General features: G+C 44.6%; 1 protein-coding gene across 14 annotated transcripts in view; it reads left to right on the top strand.

Annotated features, from left to right (window-relative positions):
* TIAM1 (TIAM Rac1 associated GEF 1) overlaps window positions 1-27387 on the top strand; it is a 352305-nt gene that overhangs the window by 217578 nt on the left and 107340 nt on the right. For all 14 annotated transcript variants that reach the window (XM_070597276.1, XM_070597269.1, XM_070597274.1 and 11 more), the window contains 2 exons: window positions 7362-8335; window positions 21393-21840. In XM_070597276.1, the coding sequence (XP_070453377.1) occupies window positions 7373-8335; window positions 21393-21840 (1411 nt within the window). In that variant the 5' untranslated portion in view covers window positions 7362-7372. The remainder of the gene's footprint in view (window positions 1-7361; window positions 8336-21392; window positions 21841-27387) is intronic.

Below are 27387 nucleotides of genomic sequence, written 5' to 3'. Positions count from 1 at the left end.
GTGTTGTGTGTGAAGGTGAAATATTACTAATATTCTTCAAGAAAATTTTAATTTCCTCAAAGCCAGTATCCTGGATGTGCATCTCAGATGTAGGTTTTTTATTTGATGAGAATAAGAGTTTTGCTCCAGAGATGTTTGATGCTAATAGTGGAATTATCTTTTTGATTATCTACTTGTGAACAGGGCAAGTCCTGGCAGGCTGACCCACAAGGCTGGGCTCTGGTCAGGTGGAGCTTTTCTGTTCTTCAGCTAAAGGTTGGGGCATTCTGCTGTCTGTTGGAGAACTGCTTGAACTTCTGGTCTCATCTAGGGAGTTAGACGTCCTAAACCATATTATTATAACCTTCTTAGCCCTCAAGGTGATGAGGTTGTTTCTAGTCCCCTTTGTATCTGCTTCTTTCTCTCCTCTTTTCCCTTTGACCAACCTGAAGTTACAGGAGTACTTTTCTTTGTTCTCTGCTCAGAGACCTTGACCATGGGGTGGCTTTCTGTTAACTGGAATGTCTTCTCATGCAGTACTGAAAAAACATAACATCAGTGTGATTAAAACATGCAACTTACATGTTATATTTTGAAACATTTAAGTTTTACCTTCCTTTTTTATTTGTGTTCTAGTTCTCTGCTCATGTATAACGATTGATGTTCCCAGGGATCTTGCATAGACATTGCAAGAGTTCAGTCTTTCATTTATCACTTTAAAAGTTTTTACTTGATAGTTGCAACATCTGGGTCACCTTGGGATTGGCACCTGTTGATTATCTTTTACCTTGGTTAGATTTTTCTGGTTCTTTGGACTGCATCATGGGCATTTTGAATATTATATTGGGAGACTGTAGGTTCTGTTAAAAACATCTGGAGAGGGGCTGGCCCGGTGGTACAACGGTTAAGTGCGCACGTTCCGCTTCGGTGGCCCGGGGTTCGCCAATTCGGATCCCGGGTGCGGACATGGCACTGCTTGGCAAGCCGTGCTGTGGTAAGCATCCCACATATAAAGTAGAGGAAGATGAGCATGGATGTTAGCTCAGGGCCAGTCTTCCTCAGCAAAAAGAGGAGGATTGGCAGCAGTTAGCTCAGGGCTAATCTTCCTCCAAAAAAAAAAAAATCCACACATATCTGGAGAGTGTTGGTTTTTCTTTTTTGTTGTTTTAGCAGACAATCACCCTGGCTAGGTTCAGATTGCAAGATCCGTCTTGCCTTTGGAAGGTGGTGGCTCGAATGTCAATTCAATTTCAAAACCTTTGCTACGCTGCTTTGGGATTATCCCACACCTGTGGCATGTGGGAGTTAGACTCGGAGGCGAGCTGTGGTTTCTATCATAATTCAGTTCTCAAAGCCTTTGGTGTCTTGCTTTGGGTCAGTCCCTGGCATGTGCATCTGAGGGATGTGCCTGGGACTTGTGTGGACTTACATGCAACGTTAGACAATTTGCTTCTCCAGCTCTCTTTTTCTCTGAGATACCCCCTCACTCTTTGGTTTGCAGAGACCGCTCTTCTTGATTTCTTTGGCCAGAACCACAGAGTGTGTCTCAGGCGCTTTTGTTGCCCGTGCTGCAGCTGCACTGGGTGCTTGCCCTCCATGCAAGTCTGGGAGAGAAATTAGAATGATAAAAACAAAAATGAGAAATTCGCTCTTGTATGACTGGTGTCTTCAGGTTTTGTTTTTTTTTTTTTCGTGAGGAAGATTGGCCCTGAGCTAACATCTGTTGCCAATCTTCCTCTTTTTGCTTGAGGAAGATTGTTGCTGAGCTAACGTCTGTGCCAGTCTTCCTCTATTTTGTATGTGGGACACTGCCACAGCATGGCTTGATGAGTGGTTTGTAGGTCCTTGCCTGGGATCTGAACCCACGAACCCTGGGCCGCCGAAGCAGACCATGAGAACTTAACCACTATGTTACCAGGGCAGCCCCACTTCAGGTTTTTATTCCTTTCCCCAATCTGCCAGTTTTGCTTAGTCTTTGGAATCCTCAGGTAGTTGCTTTTTTCCTTTGGTCCCGAGTTTTTAGTTTTTATCAGTGAGGGAAGGATCAGCCATAGTACCTTAATCCATCTTGGCTGGCACCAGAGGTTGGCAATTCAGTTTTGTTCACTACTTTCTTAAGACAGAAGCTCTAGCCTCAGTTAATCAACCCTACCTCTCTATTCAACCTCACTTTAGACCGTTGGTCTGTGTTTGCTTTGTACTTCCTGATATTATGCTAAATGATGCCCAATACATGCTTCCTTTTTAGTGCCTAATTCATTGAAATTATATTAGAACTTTTAGATGGTTTTCAGCTGTAAAAGGGGATTCAAAAATGTTTCTTTGTGAAGCATCCTCACTTTTAAACAAGATTTCATTTAACAGAATCCTCCAGTTGGTCAAGGCTTTGTTTATTTTAACTTTTTACTTTGAAATAATTATAGATTCATAGGAGGTAGCACACAGGAAGTATACCCTTCACCTAGTTTCTCCTAATGGTTGCATCATACATAATTACAGTAAACTACCAAAACCAGGAATTGGACATTTTTTCAATGTGTGTGTATAGCTCTACATCGTTTTATCACATTAGGCTTAGTAGGCTAATAAATCTATAAAAGTAGCCCCTAAGAAAGAACTACCTACCTGATGTATCTATGAATCACCCTAATGACTGTTTATACTTATTGATAAAGTTCCTCAAGATATCTTTTAACTCTTTCATTGTGTATTTACTTTGTTGGGATTTAAAAGAGGTTACTGTGATCACTTGAAAAGTTAAACTCATTGCTTTAAGAGAAAGGTCTTGGTGTTGGAGAGAATAGAAAGTCACGCTCCCTCTAGTGTCCTTGACCCTTGGCCCTGAGAATCTCCTGATTTTCTGACCCCTTACTACTTTCAGCTGCCCCCTGCCCATCTTGCCTTTATATCTCCTTTGTCCTCATTTTCTGTGGATTGTCTTAGGCTGAGCAGTTCTGCGCTCTCCGCCCTGACAATGGGGAGAGGTGCCTTTTCAACTCTGAATCTCTTTCCTAAACTTCTGCAGGGACAGCCCCCCAAAGGGAAGGAAGATAGGAATTGAGGGCAAGAATTAAGTGAAATGGGACATGGGCAAGGCCTTAATTCTTGGCTCAGGTAATTAGGGGTTGGGGAACACTGTGGATGGGGTAGGACAATCTGAACCCCCCTACTCAGTTCATGGATCAGGGCAATCCTAAAGCCAGCTGCCTGGAATGAGGGACCTGCACAGATCTGCAGGAGGAGGGCACCCAGAGAGCAATGGGCACACTGGAAACCGGTGTGTCTTCTAGGCACTCTGATATAGAGGAGCCAGCATATTTAAGACCGATGTGTGTTTCCTCTAAATCACATTGTGGTAACGTGCTCGTCTATATTTTGTTGTAGTTGTAGGAGTTTGAGTTTTTGCATTCTAGATTAGAGTTCATTTTGTCATCCACTCATTCCGTATTTGTCTACTGAGCACCTTCTACCTTTCACGCGGTGTTCTAGGCACTGAGGATACAGCACTAAACAAGACAGGCAAAACTTTCAGCCCTCCTGAAGCTCAGGTTCCAGTGGGAAGGACAGAGAATAAAAAAGAGAAGTCAGTGACATGTATTGTTTGTTACAGTTGTGATAAATGCTAAGGAGGGGAAAAAAAAACCAAGAGGGATAAGAAGAGTTGATTTCTGTGGGAGGGGTTGGCATTTTGATAGAGACGCCAGGAAAGCCTTCTCTGAGAAGGTGACATTTGAGTCAAGATCTGAATGAACTAGAAAGAGTGAGCCAGGTAGATGCCTGAAAGAAGGAAGGTTGCAGACAGTGGGAAGAGCATGGGCAAAGGCTCTGGGGCAGGCTGGGGAAGCCAGAACTTAGATCATTGAAAAGAAAGTATGAGCCTTGAGGTTCAAATCTGAGCGTTGTTCGTATGTTAAAATCTTGCCCACTACCTCCTGCTTAATACCCTTCCCGCTAACTACCCCCTGAAATGCAAGCTATCTGGAACCACTAACATTCTACGTAAGTCAATCATAGTCTGAAATTGTGAGTTTAATTCCAGTTTAGAACTGGGAGCATGTTCCAGCTTGAGATTATTCTGACACACTTCTTTTCCACTTCTATCCTGGGTTTTGCATTTCATCCTGTCCTCCTCCCTCTTGTTTTTTCCCCTCTTACCTACTGACTGTGTGATGATGATATTGGTGAGGTACTGATCCCTCACCTTTGCTTTTGTTGCTAAAACGCATCAACAGTTATTGACTGCTGATCACAAGTAGAACACTTCTAATCTCTGTAGAGGCTACAGAAGAAGTCAAAGCCACTTTCTGCCCAGAAGTTGCTTCCAGGCTCAAAGGAACAGATAAAACTTGCGCAAAGGTAAAATATAAACCAAGCCTTTCTGTTTGAAATAAAAATAAACGATGAGGGTTAATTAAGTAAGAGAGAACAGGGAAAAATTAAGATGATGGCTGTAGCTGGCATTTTACCTTCGTTTGTGCAAAGGATCAGAACTTTGAATTCACCAACATTCTGCGGGTTACCTCTGAGGCAGAGTTTGTTCCTGAAAGGGGAGATTGTGTCTGTCGTTTGCAATGAGCAGTTTTAATTTTTCATGCTTATGTTATTTCAGGGTCCCCCCACTCACCCCACATGGGCCTTCCTGGTTCTCACTGACCTTTCAGGAAAAGCTTTCAAATTAAGGGGTGCTTATGCCGTTCCTAGATTTTTCTTAACTTTAGTTGTTTCAGACTTCCTGCTGACTCTGCTGAGGTCATCCCCTGAGAATTTCTCTGGGTAGGATTTAGGAGATTTGGCATTCATCTCTAAATTCTACTTCTGGAGGTAAAAATGGCTTCTCTCCTACCTTGGCTGGCTGCAAAGACTTCTGCTACTAAAAATGCTATTAATATAACAGACCCGGCAGAGTGATGCATGGTGTGCTGTGGTCCTTGAAGGCTGGGGCCATTTCCTTTAGGAAATCTCTCCTGAAGCTTTTAACTTGATTGGTTTTCTGTTGGCAGAAATAAGCCTAACCCAAAATTTGTTGTTGAGCGTATGTCTGTCAGTTTATATTTGCAAACTTTTGGTGTATATGATGGAGGAGGGTACATCCTAGGATACTGAGGTGAGAGTTTGGCTTTTTCTTCCACTCAATTTCTTTCACCCTAATTCTTTCTCCCTTTTAAATTTAAATCTATGTGATTCTGAAAATGGGACTGTGGCTAACACATGTTCTAAGCTTTTTATTATTTATTGGCAAAACATATAGATACATAGATACATCCAGGTATCTTAATGTATACTTTAAAAAAATCAAGAACTCTAAGAAATTGGTCATGGCCTTTAGTACTACCGAAATTCTTTTTTTTTTTTGTTTTGAGGAAGATTAGCCCTGAGCTAACATCTGCTACCAATCCTCCTCTTTTTGCTGAGGAAGACTGGCCCTGAGCTAACATCCGTGCCCATCTTCCTCTACTTTATATGTGGGACGCCTTCCACAGCATGGCGTGCCAAGCGGTGCCATGTCTGCACTCAGGATCCGAACTGGTGAACCCCAGGCCGCTGAAGCGGAACTTGCACACTTAACTGCTGCGCCACTGGGCTGGTCCCTGAAATTCTTATTTATTTTACTTAAAAAAATGTGGCACATGCTAGTCTTAGGAATATAGGTGACATTGATGGTCATTCATGGACAGTTGATCTTTTCGTTTTCCCTCTACTAAGTAGAGTTTTCATTTTTTTGATCTTGCTTCTTAAAGGCGCCAGCCAGAGAAGCATAAACTTATTGCTTTGAAATATACCTGCCGCTAGTAGAAAGACGATGCTCACTCTTGGAAAGTTCCCTCTGAGAATCATATGATGTGTGACCTGGTAGGGAACATTCCAGTAGAGGAACAGCTTAGCATCGAGTGTCTGTATGAGTTACCTCTGAACTCATTGGAACATTAAGTGAAGATTTTCCCTTCCCATTACCACAAGCTTCATTTCAGTCAAAATGTGCTTGTAAGAGTTTAAGCAACATTTTAGACTGAACAGTGGGATTCTAGAGTGATTCCTGGATCAGTGTGAAGGTATATTATATTCCAGGGTGTTTCAAACTGTTTGTAACGGTCACAGTAAATTCACTCCCTGTTTCTCTCTGCTGCCTTTCACTGTTTTGTTTATCGTATGCTTTCTCTGGCTGGAACATCAGTTACGTGAGAGTAGAGAATGTGTCCTTTTTGTTCGCTGCTATATGTCTGGCTTCTAGAACATGGTAGGTGCTCAGTATATATTTCTGAATGACTGACTACGTAGGTGGTTGGAAGATTCAGCTCAGAGATATACTCAGCTACTATATTTTTCTTCTTTCTTTTCTGGCCATTTTCATGCGTCTATCTCAAGTGTATACAATTTGAATGGTATGGAGAAACCTCATTGCAGAGCAAGGAGGATAGGCTAAGTAGAGTGACAATGTCCAGCTTTGAAGATTTGTCTGTTTCCCACTGTGGGTAACAGTCATCAGGTCAGTGAGAGACACAGGAAACATGTTAAGGAGGGACTTGAATTAACCTGGATCATCCCAAAAGGCTGAATCACTTTTAGTGGTTTCATAATGTGAATTTCTGTTTGCGGGGCACTCTGTACCAGATGAATGTTCTCTGGTTGGATTTGCTCCCAGAAATAAACCCGTTAGTCTGCTGCTAAGCGGAGAGTGGGGTTTCTATTTTGTTTTGCCCATCTCCCTCTTTCCCCCCTCCCACTTCACACCCACTCCAAAAAACCAAAAATCAAGGTTTTCAGAATGCCGTGGAATTAAAGGTAAAAGCGCCTTTTCTTTTTGACTTTTGGTTCCTTAGGAAGAGTTGGTTGGACTCACAGCTTGAGTTTTTCCATTTTTGATTGATTTTGCAGGGTAGATGGACTCCGAATGAAGCAGAAAGACCATTGGGAGGGAGGGTGCACCTCTGAGTTTTGTTTTGTTTTGTTGCAATATACAGTTTCCAACAGAAAGTTGCTCAATTGGCAGACACTTTGGTTTGTACTTTCAGAGTTTTCGGTTTATGGACAGGAGTAGAACTTTAGATATATAACTATAGAGTTTAGAAAGGAAGACAAGGGTTGCCAGCCCTGTGAAAGCTGGTGGGCAGCTACCCTCTGGGCAAAGACAAGTGTAATTCTCTAATGATCTTGTTTATGCTCTCATTTCACATCTCCGGAGGGGTAATCTCAGTAGATGATGTTAGTTCTCATCTGCTACTATGTCCGCGTCCGAATACCTGCCCGGGGCACATAGGATGGAGCGCTGTTACTTGCCAAGCTGTCTGCCCTCCGTGCATGCTGAGCTCTTTCTGTTAAACTGCCCATACTCATTGGTGACTCACTTATCCTCTCCTTTTTTTTTTTTTTCCCCTTTGCTACAGACCATAAAACCATGGGAAACGCAGAAAGTCAAAATGTAGAGCACGAGTTTTATGGAGAAAAGCATGCCAGCCTGGGGCGCAAGCACACGTCGCGCTCCCTGCGCCTGTCACACAAGGCGCGGCGGACGAGGCACGCTTCCTCGGGGAAGGTGATGCACAGGAACTCCGAAGTGAGCACCCGATCCAGCAGCACCCCCAGCATCCCCCAGTCCCTGGCCGAAAGCGGCCTGGAGCCCTTCTCCCAAGAAGGCACCCTCGAGGACTTCGGGAGCCCCATTTGGGTGGACCGAGTGGATATGGGCTTGAGACCCGTGTCTTACACCGATTCTTCTGTCACTCCCAGCGTAGACAGCAGCATCGTCCTCACAGCAGCCTCTGTGCAGAGCATGCCAGACTCGGAGGAGAGCAGGCTTTACGGGGATGACGCTACATATTTGGCTGAGGGAGGCGGCAGGCAGCGTCCCTATACATCCAATGGGCCCGCTTTCATGGAGACGGCGAGCTTTAAGAAGAAGCGCTCCAAATCTGCAGACATCTGGCGAGAGGACAGCCTGGAATTCTCACTCTCTGATCTGAGCCAAGAACATTTAACAAGCAACGAAGAAATCTTGGGTTCCGCCGAAGAGAAAGACTGCGAGGAGGCTCGGGGGATGGAAACCCGGGCGAGCCCTCGGCGGCTCAGCAGCTGTCAGCGGGCCAATTCCCTGAGTGACTTGTATGCTCAGAAAAACTCTGGGGTGACGGCGAACGGGGGACCGAGGAGCAAATTTGCAGGCTATTGTCGGAATTTGGTGTCTGATATCCCCGATCTTGCAAACCATAAGATGCCCCCAGCTGCGGCTGTAGAGGCTCTTCCGTACAGTAATTATAACACACTTCCCTGTAGGAAATCTCACTGTCTTTCTGAAGGTGCCACCAACCCACAAATTAGCCATAGCAACAGCATGCAAGGCAGAAGAGCAAAAACAACTCAGGTAAAGTGATTGAAATCTGTTTCAATATTTTGGAAATGTGCATGACTTTAAGTGCATGATTTTGCTCTGACAAGACTCCCATCTTTCAGTCGGGGTTTGTCCTGTTTGCCTGGTGGCTGCGGCGGCTGGTGCTGCTTCTCTGAGGATTCCGCTGTCTTCTGCTTGGCCTCTCTTACAGTTCTGCGGTTAAGGGGTGGGAATTAAGGAAAGAGAGTGAGTGTGTGTGTGGGAGATGTGATAGGAGTGGGAATAAAGCTGATAATTCATACTGGGAAGCTGCCTCTCCAGTTCAGATCTTCAAGAGCGTCTTGCTTATTCTAAGCTTCCTTTCTAACATGGGCCTTTCCGTGCACAGATGGGCATGGTGGGTTGTGTCCTCTTGGACTTGACTTCTTCAGCGCCGCAGGTGGGCAGAGGTTAGTCGGAAGCTCGTTCGAGGAGGCATTTTAGATTCAGGGCGGGCTCCGGTCCGTTGTCAGCTTCTCTCGGAGGTTGGCAGGCTTACCGCCTTACCAGGAGCCATTTCAATTTCCTGTTCCTTGCGATGCTGGCCAACGCGGTCTCTGGAGAGAGGTGTAGTGGAAGGAATAACATGAGTGGGTTCCAATTCCTACTTTGCAGCCAGCTAGTTGTTTGACCTTGGGCAAACCCTGACTCCTAGTCTCTCCTCTGAAAAAATGAGGGTAAAGATGCTCAACTTGCCTGCTTGGGGGTCTAGGGCGTGAGAGAGTGGGTGTGAAAACGCTTTCCAGAGATTTTAAAAGCATCTTCCTAAGGAAAGGAGGACCTGTTACCTTAATTGGTAATGGCAGTTCACATGAGGCTAATAAAATGTCAAGCAATTTTGCGTCCCTTAGTCCTTTTCTGGTCCTGCTGTTCCCTGTAGTGGAGTTCTGGGAGTCCTGGCTTGTGTTGAGGATGGGTTGGTGGTTCGCGGAATGGTGCTTCAGATCAGAAATCCAGATGGGGCCCATTTGCCTTGAAAGATGTATCAGCCACCAGAGTGGCCAGTGAACACCACTGTGGTCAGTGGAAAAGTGGCAGGTGCACGCTGACCTGGCCAGCGGGTGCTGCTGCACATTCTGGCTGTGCTCCGGGGCAAGGCAAACGGGCATTTCCAGGGTAGGTTCTCTCGGAAAAGGGGTCTAGATATGATGGGGAGACGGTGGGGAACCTGGCGAGGGGAAAAGAAAATTGGCATTAGATTGTCTGTGTTCCTGTATGAGAGCAGGTTTTTTTAAAAAAAATTTTTCAAAATCTCAGCTTTCTAATTTTATCTGGGAATTAAAAAATTCCCATATACAAGTTATCTGGGGATACAGACCCTTTTTTTTTTGCCGCTCTAGATTTATGTATTAGAATAATCAAAATTTACTATATATTCTTTCAAGTTTATATTGATTAAAGAAATCTGTGTTTGACTTTTTCCCCTGCTTTTTAAAAAATTATGTTTAGAGGCTGGCCGGTGGTGCAGTGGTTAGGTTTGTATGCTCTGCTTCCGTGGCCTGGGGTTTGCAGGTTCAGATCCTGGGTGTGGACCTACACACCACTCATCAAGCCACACTGTGGCGGCATCCCACATACAAAAATAGAGGAAGATGGGCATGGCTGTTAGCTCAGGGCCAGTCTTCCTCAGCAAAAAGAGGAGGGTTGACAGCAGATGTTAGCTCAGGGCTAATCTTCCTCAAAAAAAAAACACACAAAAAACCTGACTCTGGTCTGAGAAGGTGAGCATGAGTCTTGCGTCTGGGTGAACTACCTGAATTTGTACCCATCTCTTTTCTGAATCAAGACTGTAATGATAGAAAAGACAGAATAACCCCCATGTGGTCCCTCTGCCTCCTGTGAGGCTATTCCTGCACTGTCAGTTTCACAGGTGCGGAGACAGGTGAGATGGTGACCTTTTAAAGGGTCACGTGAAGGGCACGGAATGTTCTGTCTTGAAGACATCGCCAGATTGGCATTGCAGGACTGATCCGAAAAGGTGGTGTACTGGCCTTCGGAATTTAGAGAAGTGTACATTGATACAGACTGTTGACAAAGGAACATCGCCTGTGACTGTCCCTTTTACCTGCAACAACGCTAAGTTAGCACAGATTCTGTGTAGCATTAGAGAGGGGTGCCTGGCTGCGTTCCGGCTCTCTATGTCCATGTCTCCAACACTGCGGACAGTTAGACCTCTGCTGCATCCCACACCCCACTGATGGAATGTAAGCCTTTGAGTCATGGCTAACTGCCCCCAGAAGACAGGCAAAGCAGTTCTCCCCTTCAGAGCCAGTACCACTGAAAGCTCTCCAGTGTAATTGTTATATGAAATCTCCATCCTTTGGCTTGTCGCCATCTAAAATTGTTAATATATAGAAGTGAGATCATCTAAATGTGATGTCTCATAAAGTCACTGCTTAGGCAACTTAATGTAACGCAAAGTGCAACAGACTAGGAATCCTAAGAAGTATGTTTGCATCCTGGCTCACTCCTTACTGACCAGTGACCTTGGGCAAGTCACTCCATCTTGTTTGTGGCACAGGCTCCTTCTCTCTCCAGGGTGAGTGACACCAGCCTCCGACAGGGCCATTAGGAGAGCCCAATGGGATACCGTGCATGGAAGCCTTTTGCAGAGTCTATAAAATGAACAGAACTATTATTTTCGTATTTGACTTTATCTTTTGAATGAGGATCTTTAATGACTTGAAACAAACCCCAGAATTATGCACAACACTACCCGTCCACCCACGCTTCCTAGTCTAAGTTCGGCGTGTTCATCCAACGCGATTTCTTGAGAACCCACTATGTTCCAAACTGTGTATTTTAAGAGGCAGTGGGTGTGGACGTTTCCTTGAAAAGAGTTCTTTTTTTGTTGGTAAAAGTTTCTGACCCAGGGGACCTCTTCAGCAAGCTTGGATCCTAGATGTTAAGTCTCCTCGTCTGCTCTGGTGATGCAGTTGAATCTGTAATCATTCTGTCAGCAGTTTTACTCCTCGGAAAAGAGTTCCTGGCAGACATTTGGCCCAAGAGCATTGCCTCTAAGCCTGGGAGAAAGTACATTTTATCTGAAATGTGAACGACTTCTTTTTATTTGAAAATGATCAAAAAAGAGTTTTTTGACCATTCTTCCTGTTTTTGTATTTGTTCAGGAGTTAGACATGTTACTGAAACACGAAGGCACTGGAGTTCACATTTAGCCTTTAAAAAGTGACACATATGTGTCTGCCACACAGTAAGTGCTGACGGGATATTTAATTCAAAGTAGTAGCGTGTATGTGTGTGTACCGTGCAGAAAAAAGTTTTCATGCGAGTCAGTCTTGTATTCATTTGTTGGGAGGGTTACCCGTACTACTTAAAGCAGTTTCTTTGTATTGATTTCTGTAGAAATAGAGAGTAGATTGTCCCTTGATTTAATTGATACCTCATGGGCTTTTGGCCTGAACTTGACTTTCTTGGTATTCCCCTGGTCAATGGACAGACGAGGAGGCAGCCTGGTGTCATGCACACAAGAGGGTCTGAAGTCCAGCAGATCTGAGTTAACGTCTTGAGCCCTGTTACCTGTTGGTTATATAGCCTAGGTTGATCCCAGTGCCTCTTAAATGAGGCTCATGTGAGGGTTCCACGTGGGAACTCATGTCAAACTGCTGGCATCGTTTCTTGCACATAATAGATGCTCGGTAAATGATGGTTATTAGCTGTGATGGTAAAGTTTGGCTTCGTATTCTAGAGTTCAGCTCTCCTGTGTCTCTGAGACTTTCAGCGGGTGAGGTGGAGAAAGAAAACTGCCCTTTGATGGAGCATCTTTTAGCCAGGTTCTGTGTTTCAAAGGGAAGCGTTGGCTGGGAGCCATTGCGCATAACTTTGAGGAGAGAGCTTCATTCATCTGCTTAAGAGATGAAAGAATGTGAGCATCTGTGCTGAGAAAGTCTGAAGGAGCTGCAGCCTTGGGAGAGCAGCAAGGAGGTCCCTTCTCTGAGCGCCGTGTGGAGATGTGACGCTGGTGATTAGGTTTGTGTTTTTGTCCGGTTTCTGACACCTCAGCATTCCCAGAAGTTCTTCACGCCATAGCGTGGAGTGGGCAGAGCCCCCAGTCCTTGTGGGCCACTGTCAAGGATTCATTTCAGCCTGATTTTGAGTCCCAACTCACAGATCATCTCTCTATCCAGCCCCATCGCTTTTCAGGGGAGGAAGTGGACCTAAAGAGATTAGGTGACAAGGTCTCACAATTAGATTAAAACCCAGGTCTTCTGACTCACTGATCGGGGTTGCTCTTCAGAAGCCTACCCCCCACACCACGCTACCTCCTCATGCTCGAACAGGTTTCAACTCATGTGTCCTCAGATTTTAAGATCAAACCCCACAATTCTGGCACAGAAGCAAAAGAGGGTGGTTGGCTGAAAAGAACATAGTAACTGCTCACAACTGTAGCCGGAATCACTGGTAACCAAAAGTGGTGACCAAGGTGACTGTGGAAGGAGCCATCCCTGATGCTTTCCTGCTTGGATAGGCAAGTAGTAGGGTTGGTGTGATTTCGACAAGATGAAGGGTACAACATTAGCAGAAGATGATCTTGAGTTCCGTGCAAAATTGTGTTGCTTTTTAAAATTTTGCTTTGTTTTACAACTTAACCTAAAAGGCTCAAGACAAGTATTTCCCCAAGCTGAAAATTGACATCAACATCCAAGTGATTCATAACCTTCGGTCACAGACTCCTTTGAGGATCGAATGAAAAATTGGGAGAAAAACACACGGACCACCCTTCTGCATATAATTTCAGGGGATCCCTGGGTCCTCCAAAGTGCATCTAGAAGCTTCCGGTTAAGAACCTTAGGTTAATTCTTCATGAAACAGAATATTTTCTTATGAAGTCTATTTTTAAAAAACCCTCTCTTCCTTTCTTTTTTGTCTCTTGTTTGATGGTTCTTTTTGCTTTCCTCTTGATCTTTCTTTTTCTGGCATGGAAGTTAAGCAATGAGATATTTATTTTGAAAACAAGCCCATCCATTATTCAACAGGAATATCCATCTCGTTGCCAAGATCTTTTGGGAGACGGAGGACGAGTAGGTAGTCGATGGATGGCTTATGTCAGCAGTTCTCAAACCCCTTAATACTCTTAAAAAGTACTGCAGACTCCAAAGGGCTTCTGTTCACGTTGGTTATATCTACACATATTTCTCACATTAGAAATTGAAACAGAAATGTGAAAAATACTTGTTAACTCATTTTGAAATAATGCAACAAACCATTACACGTTCCCATAAAAAAAACAGTTAAAAACTTTTATTTTCTAAAATAAAAATTAGCGAGAAGTGGGGCTGGCTCCGTGGCCGAGTGGTTAAGTTCGCGCGCTCCGCTGCGGCGGCCCAGGGTTCGGATCCTGGGCACGGACATGACACCGCTCGTCAGGCCACGTTGATGCGGTGTCCCATATTCCACAACTAGAAGGACCTGCAACTAAGATATACAACTATGTACGGGGGGGGGGGGAGGGGGGAGGGGGGAGGGGGGAGGGGGGGTTGGGAAAATAAAGCAGGAAAAAAAAGAAAATATTGGCAACAGTTGTTAGCTCAGGTGCCAATCTTTAAAAAAAAAACAATTAGCGAGAAGAGAGGCATTGTTTTGTGTTTTTGCAAATCTCTCCAATTCCTGGCTTACCAGGAGACACTAGGGTCTCATATCTGCTTCTGCACTCACTCTCTTGCGATATGTTGTTTTGGTTGGACGACTGGAGGAAAATCTGGCCTTGCACAGATAGTTGGAAAAGGGAGGGCCTTAGGGACTCCTTGAAATTATCCAGGGGCCCCTGGTCCACGCTTTGAGAGCTGCTCATTTGTGCTAATATAGGCTGGGGAAGTTCAGGACTTTGAAAATCACATTCTTAGTTTAGTACATGGAGAGGAAACTCTGTGTCCTCCACGTGACTTGGGTCATACAATGATGTGTAACGGCTGGTTTCCTAGCGTAGCTGAGGAGGAAGAAGGGCTGAGCCCTCCCAGCCAGCCTGTCATGAAGCCCTGAGAGGGTCTCCACAGAGCCCAGGGCAGAACTTAAGAACATCCAATAGGTTTTTCACTCCGTCATTTGGGCCCATTTTCCTTTGGTCCAGTTGTTGACAAGACTATCTAGTTTGGGCCATGAAACAGCCCAAGATGTCTTTTCTACTTTCTCTTCTTTTAAAAAAATTAAAGAGAAAAATTTTAAGTGAACTCTGGTTTGTATCATGAAAGACATGATAAAACTGGATGTCTTGAAGATTGCAGAGTTAAGCTTGACAGTTAGGACTAATTTGTCACCTCAATTATAGTTGAGTGTGAGCTGAACCTGGAAATGACTAAACTGTAAGTCAAACTAAAATGTATTCCGTGAGAAACTGTTGTCCTTGTTTTGAGATTATAGTGGAAAATGAACAGCAGTTAATTCATTCAACGATCTTTTTCTTTCGAAGTGCCTGCCCCATGCCAGGTGCTTTTCTTGGCACTTGGAATCAGTCAATGAGAATAGATCCCTGAGCTCATGGAACTAGTTGGGGTGAAATGGGGGATGTCTGCAGGAAACAATTAGCATAATAAATACATGGCATGCTAGGGGAAAAAGATAGAGCAAGGTGAGGAAGACCAGGTAATGGGGGTGACAATTTCAGATCAGGTGAGCAGGTCAGTCCCCTTGAGACGGCAGGCTTGGGTAGGGACTTGAAGGAGAGGGGAGAGTTGGCTGTTGATTTTTAAGGTGGGAGCATGCCCTGTGTGGTTCAGGAGGACTAAAGAGGCCAAGCGGGGTGGAGTGGAGTTGGGGCAGAGGAAAGGAGATGCTGCAGACAACTTAGCATGGTGATTGGAGGGGAGAGAGAGACGGCTTCCAACTGTGGAGAGGAGGGGCGTGAGCTGAACCTTGAAGAATAAGTATTCCTGGAAGCAAGGCCATTGGGAGCATTCATTGGAATGAGTTCTTCAGTTTCCTTGTTGGTAGGTACAGCCAAAGCCCAAAGGCTAAGGCTGGACATTTGTGGAGGACCTTGAATGACAGTCTGAGAAGCCCTTCACATCGTTTCTGGGATGCTCAGCAGTGGTGTACAAGATGGATTGACGGAAGGAAGATGGTTAGAGGAGAGAGCTTGTTGCTGAACCAGGGATGTGGTGCTGGGAAAGGAAAAGGGACTGGGTCATATACCCTGAGGTAGTGAGGGGGAGTGGGGTGACTGTGAGGTCTGAGGCGCCTACAGAGAAAAACAGATGAAAGGAGAGAAGATGGTTCATTAACTTAGACACAAAGCACTCTCCCATCTGGAGTTACCTGAAGCAACTTTCAAGCATTTGCCAACTTACTTCTGAGTCTCTTTTTAGCAACAGTAAGAACTTGGGTTCCGGTAGTTGTAATTGAGAGAAATTTTGAGTCACTTCCCATTGGGAATCATTAGAGAAGAAGGGAATGGGTGCTGGAAACATAAAAGAGCGTGGAGATTTTGCCTCAGGAAAGGAAGAAGAGGGAAATAGAGCTGGGTTTTAGAACTGGTCTAGAATTGGTTTTTAGAGCTGGGACATGTATAAAGGAGCTAATAGTGGGAGGCCCAGGAATAGAATTTACAAACTTTGCGCTGTTTTGTGAATGTGAAAATAATTAAGAGAGATTTTGTAGGCTCGTACCAACCTTGATCTGCCTATCTGTTTTTCCCATGAGACCTTGTTTTTCCCAAGTTCCTGAGCAATGATCTTTCTTCCATGTTAGTGCAGGAAGCTAGTAAGTGAGGTCAGACAGTGCCTTCTCTCTTTGGGCTGAGATGTAAGTAAGGCTGAAGATGCAAATGACAGTAATTATAGTTGACGCTCTTGAGTAGGTCCTATGCACTGGGCACAGTTCTAGAAACTTGTTAACTCAATCTCGCAGCATCTTACAAAGTGTCTTGCAAAGTAGATACTATCGCTATCCCCATTATACAGATGAGGAAACCGAGGCACAGATTGGTTCAAAGTAACTCGCCTAGAATTGATATTTGCTATACTGAGATTACCAAGGGAAAGTATGTCAAGAGTACACTGAGTACGCCAAGGAGAGAACACTGGGAACCAAAGACAGTGTGCCTGTGTGTGCATCTGTGTGGGAGGAGAGTACTTACATTTTTGGGGATAAGAAGATGATAAAGCAGAGGAAGACTATTTTAGAATTTAATAAGGCGGAAATTGTTCTAATTCAAGCCTTCTGCAGGTCAAAATTTCCTCACCCCACTGAAATTCAATGAACTCTCCTCCACTGTATTTAGCTTCCCAATACAGGTGTATTAAAGCTAAGTTGGATTCTTCAGGGAAATTAACGTAACCAAGAAAAGAGTTTCCAATTGCATTCAGTTTATGACTTCAAGTGGCCAGTTGAGCCTACTGGTCCTTGAATTGTCCCAAGGCCCTTGACCTTTGTGGCTAATTACCTTTTCAGAAATTGTGTTCACCCATCATTAACACAGAAAACCTGTTTCCTAGAGTATTTGTAAGTCCTCATGGAAAAAACTTGAGTCTTGCCGTAATGTGTCATTAACCCACATTCATGCTGCGTGGCCCTCTAGATGTCAAGGCAGTGAAAACAGGCTTTGAATTTGCCCCTTGCCTCCTCCGTCTTGGTACCCTGGCTCATTTAAGCATTTGTTGCCCAGCTAAAATGACTAAGAAAACTCTTGCCTAGCAGCTGTTGAATGTTTTGGGCTACAGCTGGCCACTTGTGCGTCCAATAGGGAAGTGCTTACATTCATTTTGGGGAACTGCCAATGGAATGGAAACTGGTTAGTGCTCTAAAAACATCTGGCTTGGGAGAATTTGTCCTGGGAGAGCAGAATTGAAGAGTCTCCATACCCCACGAACGTTGTTTATAATCGGAAGCCTCTTCAATGGAGTGTTTCTAACATGGAGAGTTTATTCTGAGCTGTTTTCAGGAAATCTCTGAATGGATCGTGCACCATGTTGGGTGTTATTTCTCTGTCTAGCTAGGCTCTTACTATTTCCGTTGAACTCCTCTGACTTTGGATTAAAAGTCAATATTTGATTAAATATTCTAGGACCAATCAGGTACTAAGACATCGAACTAGATAAGAAGGAAGATACCTTGTATTTGCTATAGAGACTGCCGAGACTCCCATGGGGCTCTTCCCTGGGTCAGTCTTCTATCTTCCTTGGTGCTGGAAGAGTGGGGAGGTTCTCGGGGGCTTCTGAGTTTGGGGAGAATGGGGTTTCTCAGGTATAAAGTGTCCTTGAGACTGAAGTTGTAGGAGTAAGATGACCACTAGGAATGTTGCCATCATGGTGGAGCCGCCTTTCTTCTGAGCTGTTGGAAACCACATGAGAGTGATATGCATCCTGACATCTGCGAATGATGGGCATTTGGGATGCAGCCTCAGGGCGGTGGCTGGTGTCTTTTAAAGTGTGAACCTACAGCCCCTACATCAGAGTATCTGGCTTTGGTCTGTACTAGAGATTCTGAGACCTATAAACTGGTACTTCTTGTATGGTGTTTAGGCATCTGGGTAGTACAGCTCTACTAGAGATGATTCTTTCCCACACTAAAGTTGGAGATGGCTGGTGAATGGGAGGTGGAGCCCTCATTGACCATTTGGGTGTTGAGTAGTGCCTCTGACTGGGTAGTCATCATTTCCCATGATGCTAGAGCATGGGCTTCTGGGTATTTGGGACATCCCAAGCTTCTTGACCAAGTAAGGGCTGGGTCTGGGCAGCCGGCATGTTTCCCAACAGGCTGGGTCACATACACTGGGGGGATGGGTACCACTGAGCCTGCTTAACCACTTGTGGAGACAAGGTGGAGTCAGCCTGGATCACAGGTTGAGAGCATTCCCCAGCAGTTACACTGGGTTGTGTGCTCCAAAAGTATGCAGGCTCAGCTGCGCCCAGCAGGCCTCTTACCTGGAGTAATCACTTCTTTGCTCAGCTTAGTGGCTATCCCAGGGTTGAACATACACAGCCTGGGCCATGGCAAGGTTACAGCATCAGTTGGTATGAGCAGATGTTCAGGTCTGACAAAGAGGTGAGTGTCTCTGGAGGCCTTAACTCTTAGTTTCAGTGGAGACCTCAGGGCATTTTGTAGGGGGTTAAATGGCTTGTGGGAATGTAGTAGACTATTAAGAGACATGCTCTTGAGAGTTTGTTTATCAGGTCTCTGCTTCTGTTTCTCTTATTTTCTTTTATCTCCTCCTCCCCCTTCCTACCACTTTGAGGTTTGAGCTCTTTTCCGGGCAAGTCAAGGCAAAGAGATGAACAGTCACTCAGCTTTTGCTGGGAAAACCTAGAAGGCGCAATGTTGGCAAACCAAGGGGAAGGCATGGAGTCGACTATTTAGACAGAATCGGGTCAGGGGCTGCCTGCAGCTGAGTGATGGGGCTGCCATGTGATAGTGGAAAAGGTAGTTGGAAGCATGGGTTCCAACCTCCAGTCTGCCACTAGCCAGGCCTGTGACTTTCTGAGCTCCAGCATCCTCATCTATTCAACAAGAGAATGGCTTTGCGGGCTTCCTGGAGCTCTGGGACTTACAAGATGCTTCAAGTCAGATCTCTCCTTTGTTCTGAAGTCTTTCTCCTACGGACTAGGGAGGTTACCTGTGCAGCTTATCTTTCTCTGTCTTACAGAGGAGCATCTCACCTCTTTGCCGTTTAGAGGACAGCTTATAGCTGATTCCTTCAGTTCTTCCAGAGAAGGACAGGAAACATGAAAATGAAAATGAGAAATTCACAAACTCATCTGCCACTACTGATGGATGTCTTGAATAATCAATGATGGTCAAATTTACTTATTGTCTTATATAAAAAGGGAAGCATATACTAAATGTCCTTGCCAGGGAGAGATGTGGGTTGATAACAGTGTTTTCCTGTTTGTATAGAGGATTCTTACTCACTGGATCTGGGTTCTTCCTGACTGTCAATGGCAGGCAGGTAATAGGCAGGACAGCAGATGACAAAGTGATGGGAGCAGCAGTCACAGGGGTCGGCATCTGAGCTGCATCTGTGGTTTCTTTGTCCCCCTTAAGTCCCTCTAAATCCCAGGGGTTTAAACTCCTTTGGAAATGTAGTTGGTCCTTAGAAGCTTTCTTAACTACTTCCTGCTACTGTCTCCTCCCCTTCCCTCCTCCTTGTTTTTGTTATTTCTTTTTTTAGAACATTTTAGATAGTCTAGAAGGTTTTCATACCTCCCACTCCCAGTTGAGCACCTGGCTGAGGTAGTATTTGCCAGGTTTCTCCATGGTATTGTTACTCTTTTTCCACTCTTTGCAGACTGTTCTCCTTGGGTTTTTTTTTCAAGGTGTACAGTGTGGTGATTTAATACATGTATACATTGTGAAATGATCACCACAATCAAGTTAATTAACACATCCATCACCTTGCATAATTACCTTTCTTGTGTGTGTGTGGTGAGAACACTTAAGATTTACTCTCGTAGCATATTTCAAGTACACAATACAGTATGATTAACTATAGACACCATGCTGTACATCAGATTCGCAGAACTTATTAATCATATCATGAAAGTTTGTACCCCCTCAATCAACACCAACCCATTTCCCCAGCCCCCAGCCTCTGGCCACCACCATTCTACACTCTAGTTCTATGCGTTCGACATTTTTAGATTCCACACATGGGTGAATCATGCAGTATTTGTCTTTCTGTGTCTCCTCTTGCTTGTTTTTGTGTTTGGCTCTACCCATCTTTTTGTTGCTCACTTAGTATCCGTTCCTGATGCCCATGAACTTTGAGGTCCTTAAGTTAGAATTGATTGAGATGTTTAGAGATGTGGACACAGCACCTGTCCTGGCCTTGTGCAAGACATTAGTTTGTGGCTTCGTTCATTCTGCCCCATTACCTCAGCAAAGATTTGAGCCCAAAGCATTAATTTTTTTCGCAATTTAGAATACTCTGTTAGTTTTTACATTTTTGGAACATAATTAGTTATTAGACTGAAGGCTCAAAAAATGGTTAAACCCCCAAACCATATATTTCTTTGCCATCTCTTCCATGCCAGACTCAAGTTCCCATTCTCTTCCTTTGAGAAATATCAGTCTGATTTCTTATCCGTAAGACTGTTGAGCCGTCCTGTCCAATACTGCTGTCATTATCCTCCCTTTGATTGCTCCCATTATTTAATTATTGTTTATGGAAATGCCTGTAGCACTTCAGAGCAATTAAGATTTGGATTTAAGACCAGACCTGTCTGTATTCTGGAAACATTCAGCTTGAGAGCAGGGGCCGTGCTTTGGAAGTTCCAAATGTTTTAAAACTGAGAATTGATACCCCCAGCATCTTGGCAGTTGCCCCAAGCTGTCACTTGGCCCAGGGGCAGTGAGTAGCTTGCTTCGGGCTCCTAGCATCCTGGCTTTGAAAGGGCGAGGTAATTGGAGAGCCTGCGTTGGAGTTGTGGGCCCCACAGACTTATTTAGCTCCATGCGGAGTGAGAGGCTGCTTGTTTTCGAGAGAGAAACGAAGCTGATTAGAGCATGAGAACTCTTGGGTGCTCCTGGGATGTGGGTGCTTGCTGGGTGAGTGGGCAAGGTGGTGCGAAAGTTATCTTTTCAGTTGCTACATAGTAAAACAGTCTCCTAACCAGGCCCTTTATTTAAAAAAGAAAAAAATAAAGGTATCAGCTGTAAAGACCTTATTATCCATTTTAACCTCCTACCTCCGGAACAACTAACTCATCAGCCTGCAGAATTTCCCCGAGTTCCAGGCAGCCGGATGAGGGTGAGAGCACTGAGCTCTCCCAGTGCGGTGGTGGGGGGATCTCAATAGCTGATTTGCCAATTAGCTAATTACCCAAGTCAGATAAATGATAAGCTCTGAAGTGTTCTTTTTTTCTTTGATATTTCTTGAACATTCTGAATTGTTGGAAATCACACTGGGGCGGCTTAATGGTTTTCCTGAGCCGCCTGGGTTTGTGTGGGTCCTGGGGTTGAGGAATAATTGGGCCAGGAGGTTGGGAGCAGTGATGCTCTGCGGGTGTCCTGCAGCTACATAGCCCCCGGCTGGACCGACGGGAGCTCTGGGTTACTTCTCTGCATGATGTATGTCTTCTTTTCTCTCTTTTCGGCTCCCAAGGATGTTAACGCAGGCGAGGGCAGTGAGTTTGTGGACAGTGGGATCGAAGGGGCCACCACTGACACTGACCTCCTGTCCAGGCGATCCAATGCCACCAACTCCAGCTACTCGCCCCCCGCTGGCCGCGCCTTTGTGGGCAGCGACAGTGGCAGCAGCTCGACTGGGGATGCCGCCCGCCAGGGCGTGTACGAGAATTTTCGGCGGGAGCTGGAAATGAGCACCACCAACAGCGAGAGCCTGGAGGAGGCCGGCTCAGCGCACAGCGACGAGCAGAGCAGCGGCACCCTGAGCTCCCCCGGCCAGTCGGACATCCTGCTCACGGCTGCGCAAGGCACGGTGCGCAAGGCCGGTGCCCTGGCCGTCAAGAACTTCCTGGTGCACAAGAAGAACAAGAAGGTGGAGTCGGCTACCCGGAGGAAGTGGAAGCACTACTGGGTGTCCTTGAAAGGTAAGAGAGAGCACACCCTTCCTCCGTCTCTGTGCACCCTGTGCTCTGTAGTGTTCCTGGGCAAGTGATGATTTTTAATCAGATTGAGTTTTTATTTTATACTCATTTAAAAAAATTTATTTTATTATGACAAAAATACTTAACATGAGATCTACCTTCTTAACACATTTTTAAGTGTGTATTTCAGTGTTGTTGACTCTAAGGACAGTGTGTACCCCCGATCTCTAGAACTTAATCATCTTCCTTAACTGAAGCTGTATATCCCTTGATTAGCGACTCCCCACTCCCCTCTCCCCACCGAAGTTGTTTTATTTTCTTTACTTTTTTCACAGTTAAGCTGGAAGATCTTCTCCTGTCTAGGTTTCTCACATATACAGCTGGTTCTGATAACAATTTCCAAGAGTGAGCTCCAAAAACTTTTTTTGGAATCATTCAAAAAAAGCATGCCTCCCGAAGTGACTGTTTTAGAGAGAAAATCACTAGTTTGAATCCTATAAAATTGTCCCTGCTTTTGGGTAAAAAAGGAGTATCACTAATTTCATAGGGTTCACCTTAAAGCTTAATGGAATGTCTAAGCCATCATATGTTTGTGAAAAAGTCAGTCGCTATTTTATAGTCACACTTTGTATATTTGAGGCTGTGTAGATATATACACACATGTGTATATATCACTGGATTTTCTTTTCATTAATAAGCATCATACTTTTATATGTTGCTATTCATCGTCATTTTAGGCACATTTTTGAATTATGTACATATGTTCTTGCACCTGTCTGCACATGTCTTGGTAGTGTAGAAATTGTAGCACATTTGTGAGCTCTGTATCTCAAAGAGAAAAACGCTTCTCAAGCCCACTTTGATTTTTTGTCGGAAGCTAGATCTGAAGCAGGGTTAGTACATGGCAGGAGAGGTGAGACAGTGAACCAGCGTGAAGGATGGACACAGGAGGAAGGAGTCTGGGCTATCCGGGTGTGGTGCACACACTAGACCGTTTGATCCTGGATTTCACTGACTGGTTGATGTGGAAACATCCAATTCTAGAGGCAGGGAACAGCCTAGAGCTCTGCGCCGTCATGCGCATGTCAACCCCTGAGGGACAAGTGGGGTTTGGGTGGGCCCCTTTACTCGTGGTACCAGCTGTTCTTCAATGCCTGGTGAAACAGGAAGGGAGCATGGAGATTAGAATATACATTTTGCTGCGTGTCACAGAGGCCCACAATGACAGTGCCTTAAGCAAGAGAGAACTTTATTTCCCTTCTACCTACCGAAGGTAGACCATCTAAGGTTGATGTGGTGACTTTCTTATGGAGTCACTGAGGGGCCTGGGCTCCTTCTGTCTGGTTGCTCAACTATTCCTAGAGCATTATCTTAGTCTGTATGGTCAAGATAGCTCACCACCAGGTCCACATGCCAGCGGGAAAATGCGGAAGTGGAGGGTGTACCCCTCTGCACTGAGGGGACTACCGGGAAGTTGCCTGCATCACTTCTGCTTCCATCCCGTTGGCCAGACATGAGCCATCCCTGGCTGCAAGGAACACAGAATAGCTGCTTTACTCCTGGGTCCAGCTGAGTACTGGGTGTTGTAAGACTGGGGAAGAAGGGAGGATCCTGATTGGGGAGCACCATCTGTCCCCAAGAGGACTCTCTTCTCTTGTCATCCAGTGCAGGACAGCTTCACCTACTGCCATGTGGCCTGTGTCTCATGTTGCTGTTTTTTTAGGTTGGGACGCTGTCTTTCTCTTCATGTCCAGATTTTAGACTTGCTGGGTTATGCCACCTCATTACTCTATCTCATTGCTTGCTTCCAAGAATATCTTAGGAAGAGTATAGTTTTTTCTTTTTTTTCTTTCTTTCTTTCTTTTTTTTTGGTGAGGAAGATTGGCCCTGAGTTAACATCTGTTGCCAATCTTTCTCTTTTTGCTTGGGGAAGATTGTCACGAGCTAACATCTGTGCCAGTCTTCTTCTATTTTATATGTGGGACACTGCCACAGCATGGCTTGACGAGTGGTATGTAGGTCTGTGCCCAGGATCTGAATCTGTGAACCCCAGGCTGCTGAAGTGGAGCACATGAACTTAACCACTATGCCACTGGACTGGCTCCAAGAATCTAGTTTTTTCTCGCATCCTTTTCTCATTCTGAAAGTCTGCCTTAGTGGTTTTGAAGTTTGAACAAAATGTGCAATTCTGACAATCATAGTATTTTCTGTGGAAAAGTGTGTGAAATATTGATATTAAACTTTAAATTTTATTTTTTATGTTACATCAAATAGCATATTATAGTATATGTATATAAAGTATATAGTAAATTTTGAACACAGATGTAAAATCAGAACGTTTCATTTGAGAATATCCTATCAATTTACACGCACTTTGGTTTACACACATACACACACACACACACTTTGGTTTTTGTTTCCAGCATGAATTGGGAAAAGACTATTATTTGATGTAGTGGTTCTGCTTGTGAAACACAGGTCTTCATCCAATGGGAGCATTTTAGAGAATGACTACTATTCTTTCTCATATGTGAACGGCCTTGGTTTAATTTGGAGGTTGGACAGTAGGGTCATGTCTGAGGGGGCCTGGATCATGCCAGCTGCTCTGCTGGGGGAGGGGCGCTGAGATGAGATGAAAGGAGAAAACCCCTTCTTCTACCTCCTGCTTCTCCCCCAAATGTACACACCACTGGACACTGCAGCCTCTGCTCCCTTTATCAGCCTGTCTTATGATTCATTTTATTAACTAGTGCTGAGTTTTTAACAACATGGTCAGAAGACCACCAGCATCACAGTGACCTGAGGTACTTTCCGAGTTGTACCGTACCTGCTGAATCTCAGCGTTTGGAGGTGGGGCCTTTTATTAGTTTGCTGGGGCTGCTCTAATGAAGTACCACAGACTAGGGTGGATTAAACAAAAGAAAGTGATTTTCTCACACTCCTGGAGCCTGGAAGTCTGAGATCAAGGTGTCAGCAGATTCGGTTTCTCCTGAGGCCTCTCTCCTGGTCTTGTAGACAGCTGTCTTCTTCCGGGATCTTCACACGGTCTCCCCTCTTGAACCCCGTCTATGCCCAAATTCCCCCTTTGTATAAGGACAACGGTCACATTGGGTTAGGGCCCAGCCATATGACCTCCTTTTACCTTAATTACCTCTTTAAAGACCCTACCTCCAAATACAGCCACATTCTGAGGTGCTGGGTTAGGACTTCAACATAGGAATTTGAGGGGATATAATTCAGCCCATGACAAGCCCTGAATTTGTGGTTTCAGCATGCTTTCCAGGTGATTCTTACACTAAATTTGAGAACAGCAATGTTGGTGGCATAGAATGAAAATAATTACTTGGGACATGGAAGAGGGTTTTTTTTTTTGTTTCTGTCATTCCCTGGAGAGTAAATGATACAAGAAGTGAGGATATAGGCATTGAGGAGCACAGCTCATGAGCCCATTGGAGGAGGGAGCCTTCACATTCTTGGTGACCCAGATCTGAGTGACACAGTCTGTCAGGATCTGAGCCCAGAACACAGAGCCACTGAGTCCTTCTCTTCAGAATCCTGACAGGCTCCAATTATATATTGACATACTCAGGGCTTGTCCTTGCCACTCAAAGGCAAGAGTGGCTGCTGACTTTTTCTTAGCAACCCTTGGATATTGAGAATTAAAAAGCAGAGCACCTGGGAACTGCAGGGCAGAGGTTTCTCCAAAGACTTTTTCACTTTCGACGGAATAATTAATTAAAAAGAAAGATTTCATTTTGAATTAGTCTCTGGAGTGTCTTCACCGACAGCAGAAGAGCATACAGATTACGTTCAACTGAAGATGAAGGTAAACAGACCATTATCCGGGAGCGTGTGGTTCCAAGATCTGCTTTTTCATGTTAATCTTAAAATTGGAACAAGTAGATAATTGAGTAAAAACCGACTTTAACCACCTGCTGTTGTGGGTGATTGTAAACCGAGGTGGAAAAATGATAAAAGCAGCAATTTGGGAAGACCATAACATGTTCAATGTGTGCACATACCAGGATTTGTGACTGTCCCCTACTCGTTATCCACAGGCATCATTCTCTATTCTCAACTATGAGAAAGTTGTCCTGCTCTTTTTCTGTCAAGGATCTGCTCATCATTAGTGTAGCATTAGCCCTAAAGATTATTTAGAGCAGGGTTTCTCAACAGGGACACTATTGACGTTTTCCAGGTGATTCTTTGTTGTGGGGGCTATCATGGACAGTGCAGGATGTTGAGCAGCATTCCTGTCCACTACCCACCAGATGCCAGTAGCACTTCCCCCCGTTCTCCTGCCCCCAAGTTGTGACAACCGAAAGTATCTCCAGGCTTTGCCAAATGTACCCTGGGGGGCAAAATTACCCCAAATCGAGAACCTCTGATTTGGAGGAAAACAGCCTATTGTTTCCTTTTTTTTCTTCTTCTTCTATTTATCTCTGACTCTATGTTAGCTTAAGACATGGAATCAGAGGTACAGATGATTCTGCAGTGTGATGTATGTGTTCCTGAAAAAACTCGAGATCTTCCAAATGACAGGGATTATGGGAAAAATAGAGCTGGGGCAGACTACTCAATAGGTATGGAATTAAATTGTATACATGCAAGTTTTTAACCCCAAACTGAAAAAAAAATAACCCTACCAAAAATACTTATATACTTAACATCTTAATTTCTAACAATAAATTCCACAGAAAACATAGGAATTCATCTTTAAAAAAAAAGTCAATATAATTTGAATGGATAGAAGGAAGAATTGAAACTCCTAACTTACAGAGACAGTGACAGCAGTTAGAATGTCCTAAAGCTCAGGAGCACCGTGCACTAGGACTTTAAAGCAAAGCTTTTGGTTAGACTACGCCAAGGGAAAAATTGTGAAGTGGGTGGGCACTGTGTACCAGTATGCTGTGTTCAGCTCTGTTTGGAGACACTACATTCAGCAGCTGTCACATGCAAATGTGAAATATTATCGGCTAGGAAAAATTGCCTTTGAGCTAATGTGACTTTTCCATTGATCCTCATCGTTCTACGTTATTAACCACATATAAGCAAATTTGCTTTATGGAAATTCATACAGTAGCTGTGAATAGATTGTACGTTCGAGGGCTTTGCTGTCCACATGAAATGTGGCCCTTGCTTGTGATAAGATGTTGAAAACGGACTGAGTTGGCTTACGATGAAGTTAAGAAAGAGTTATCAAGTTGGGCCCAGGCTTCCTCTGGAATTGGTTTTGATTAGTTGAGAGTAAGTGTTCAGGTTGTAATTAGTATTGACGTGAGCCTCACGTTTAGGCGACGATGGAGGGTGTTGAAGCCGCCTGGCCACAAATCTATGAAAGGTTTCTATTGCTACTGTCTCATGAGTTTCATGGTACAATTAAGTGTGGACCAGGCCGGTGCCTTCCCACAGGGCTTCATCCGTGTGCCATGCATTTCCTCTTTCAGTGGGAACAAGGACACGTTCTATTTCTAGAAAAACGTTTTATGGAAAAGAGCTGAGACTAAAAATCTATCATTTCTTTTCTTATCCTTAAACGCCTAAAGCCAA

The sequence above is a fragment of the Equus przewalskii genome, chromosome 27 (genome assembly GCF_037783145.1).
Source record: "Equus przewalskii isolate Varuska chromosome 27, EquPr2, whole genome shotgun sequence".
Lineage (NCBI taxonomy): Eukaryota > Metazoa > Chordata > Mammalia > Perissodactyla > Equidae > Equus > Equus przewalskii.
This window is presented reverse-complemented; position numbering and strand designations above follow the sequence as displayed.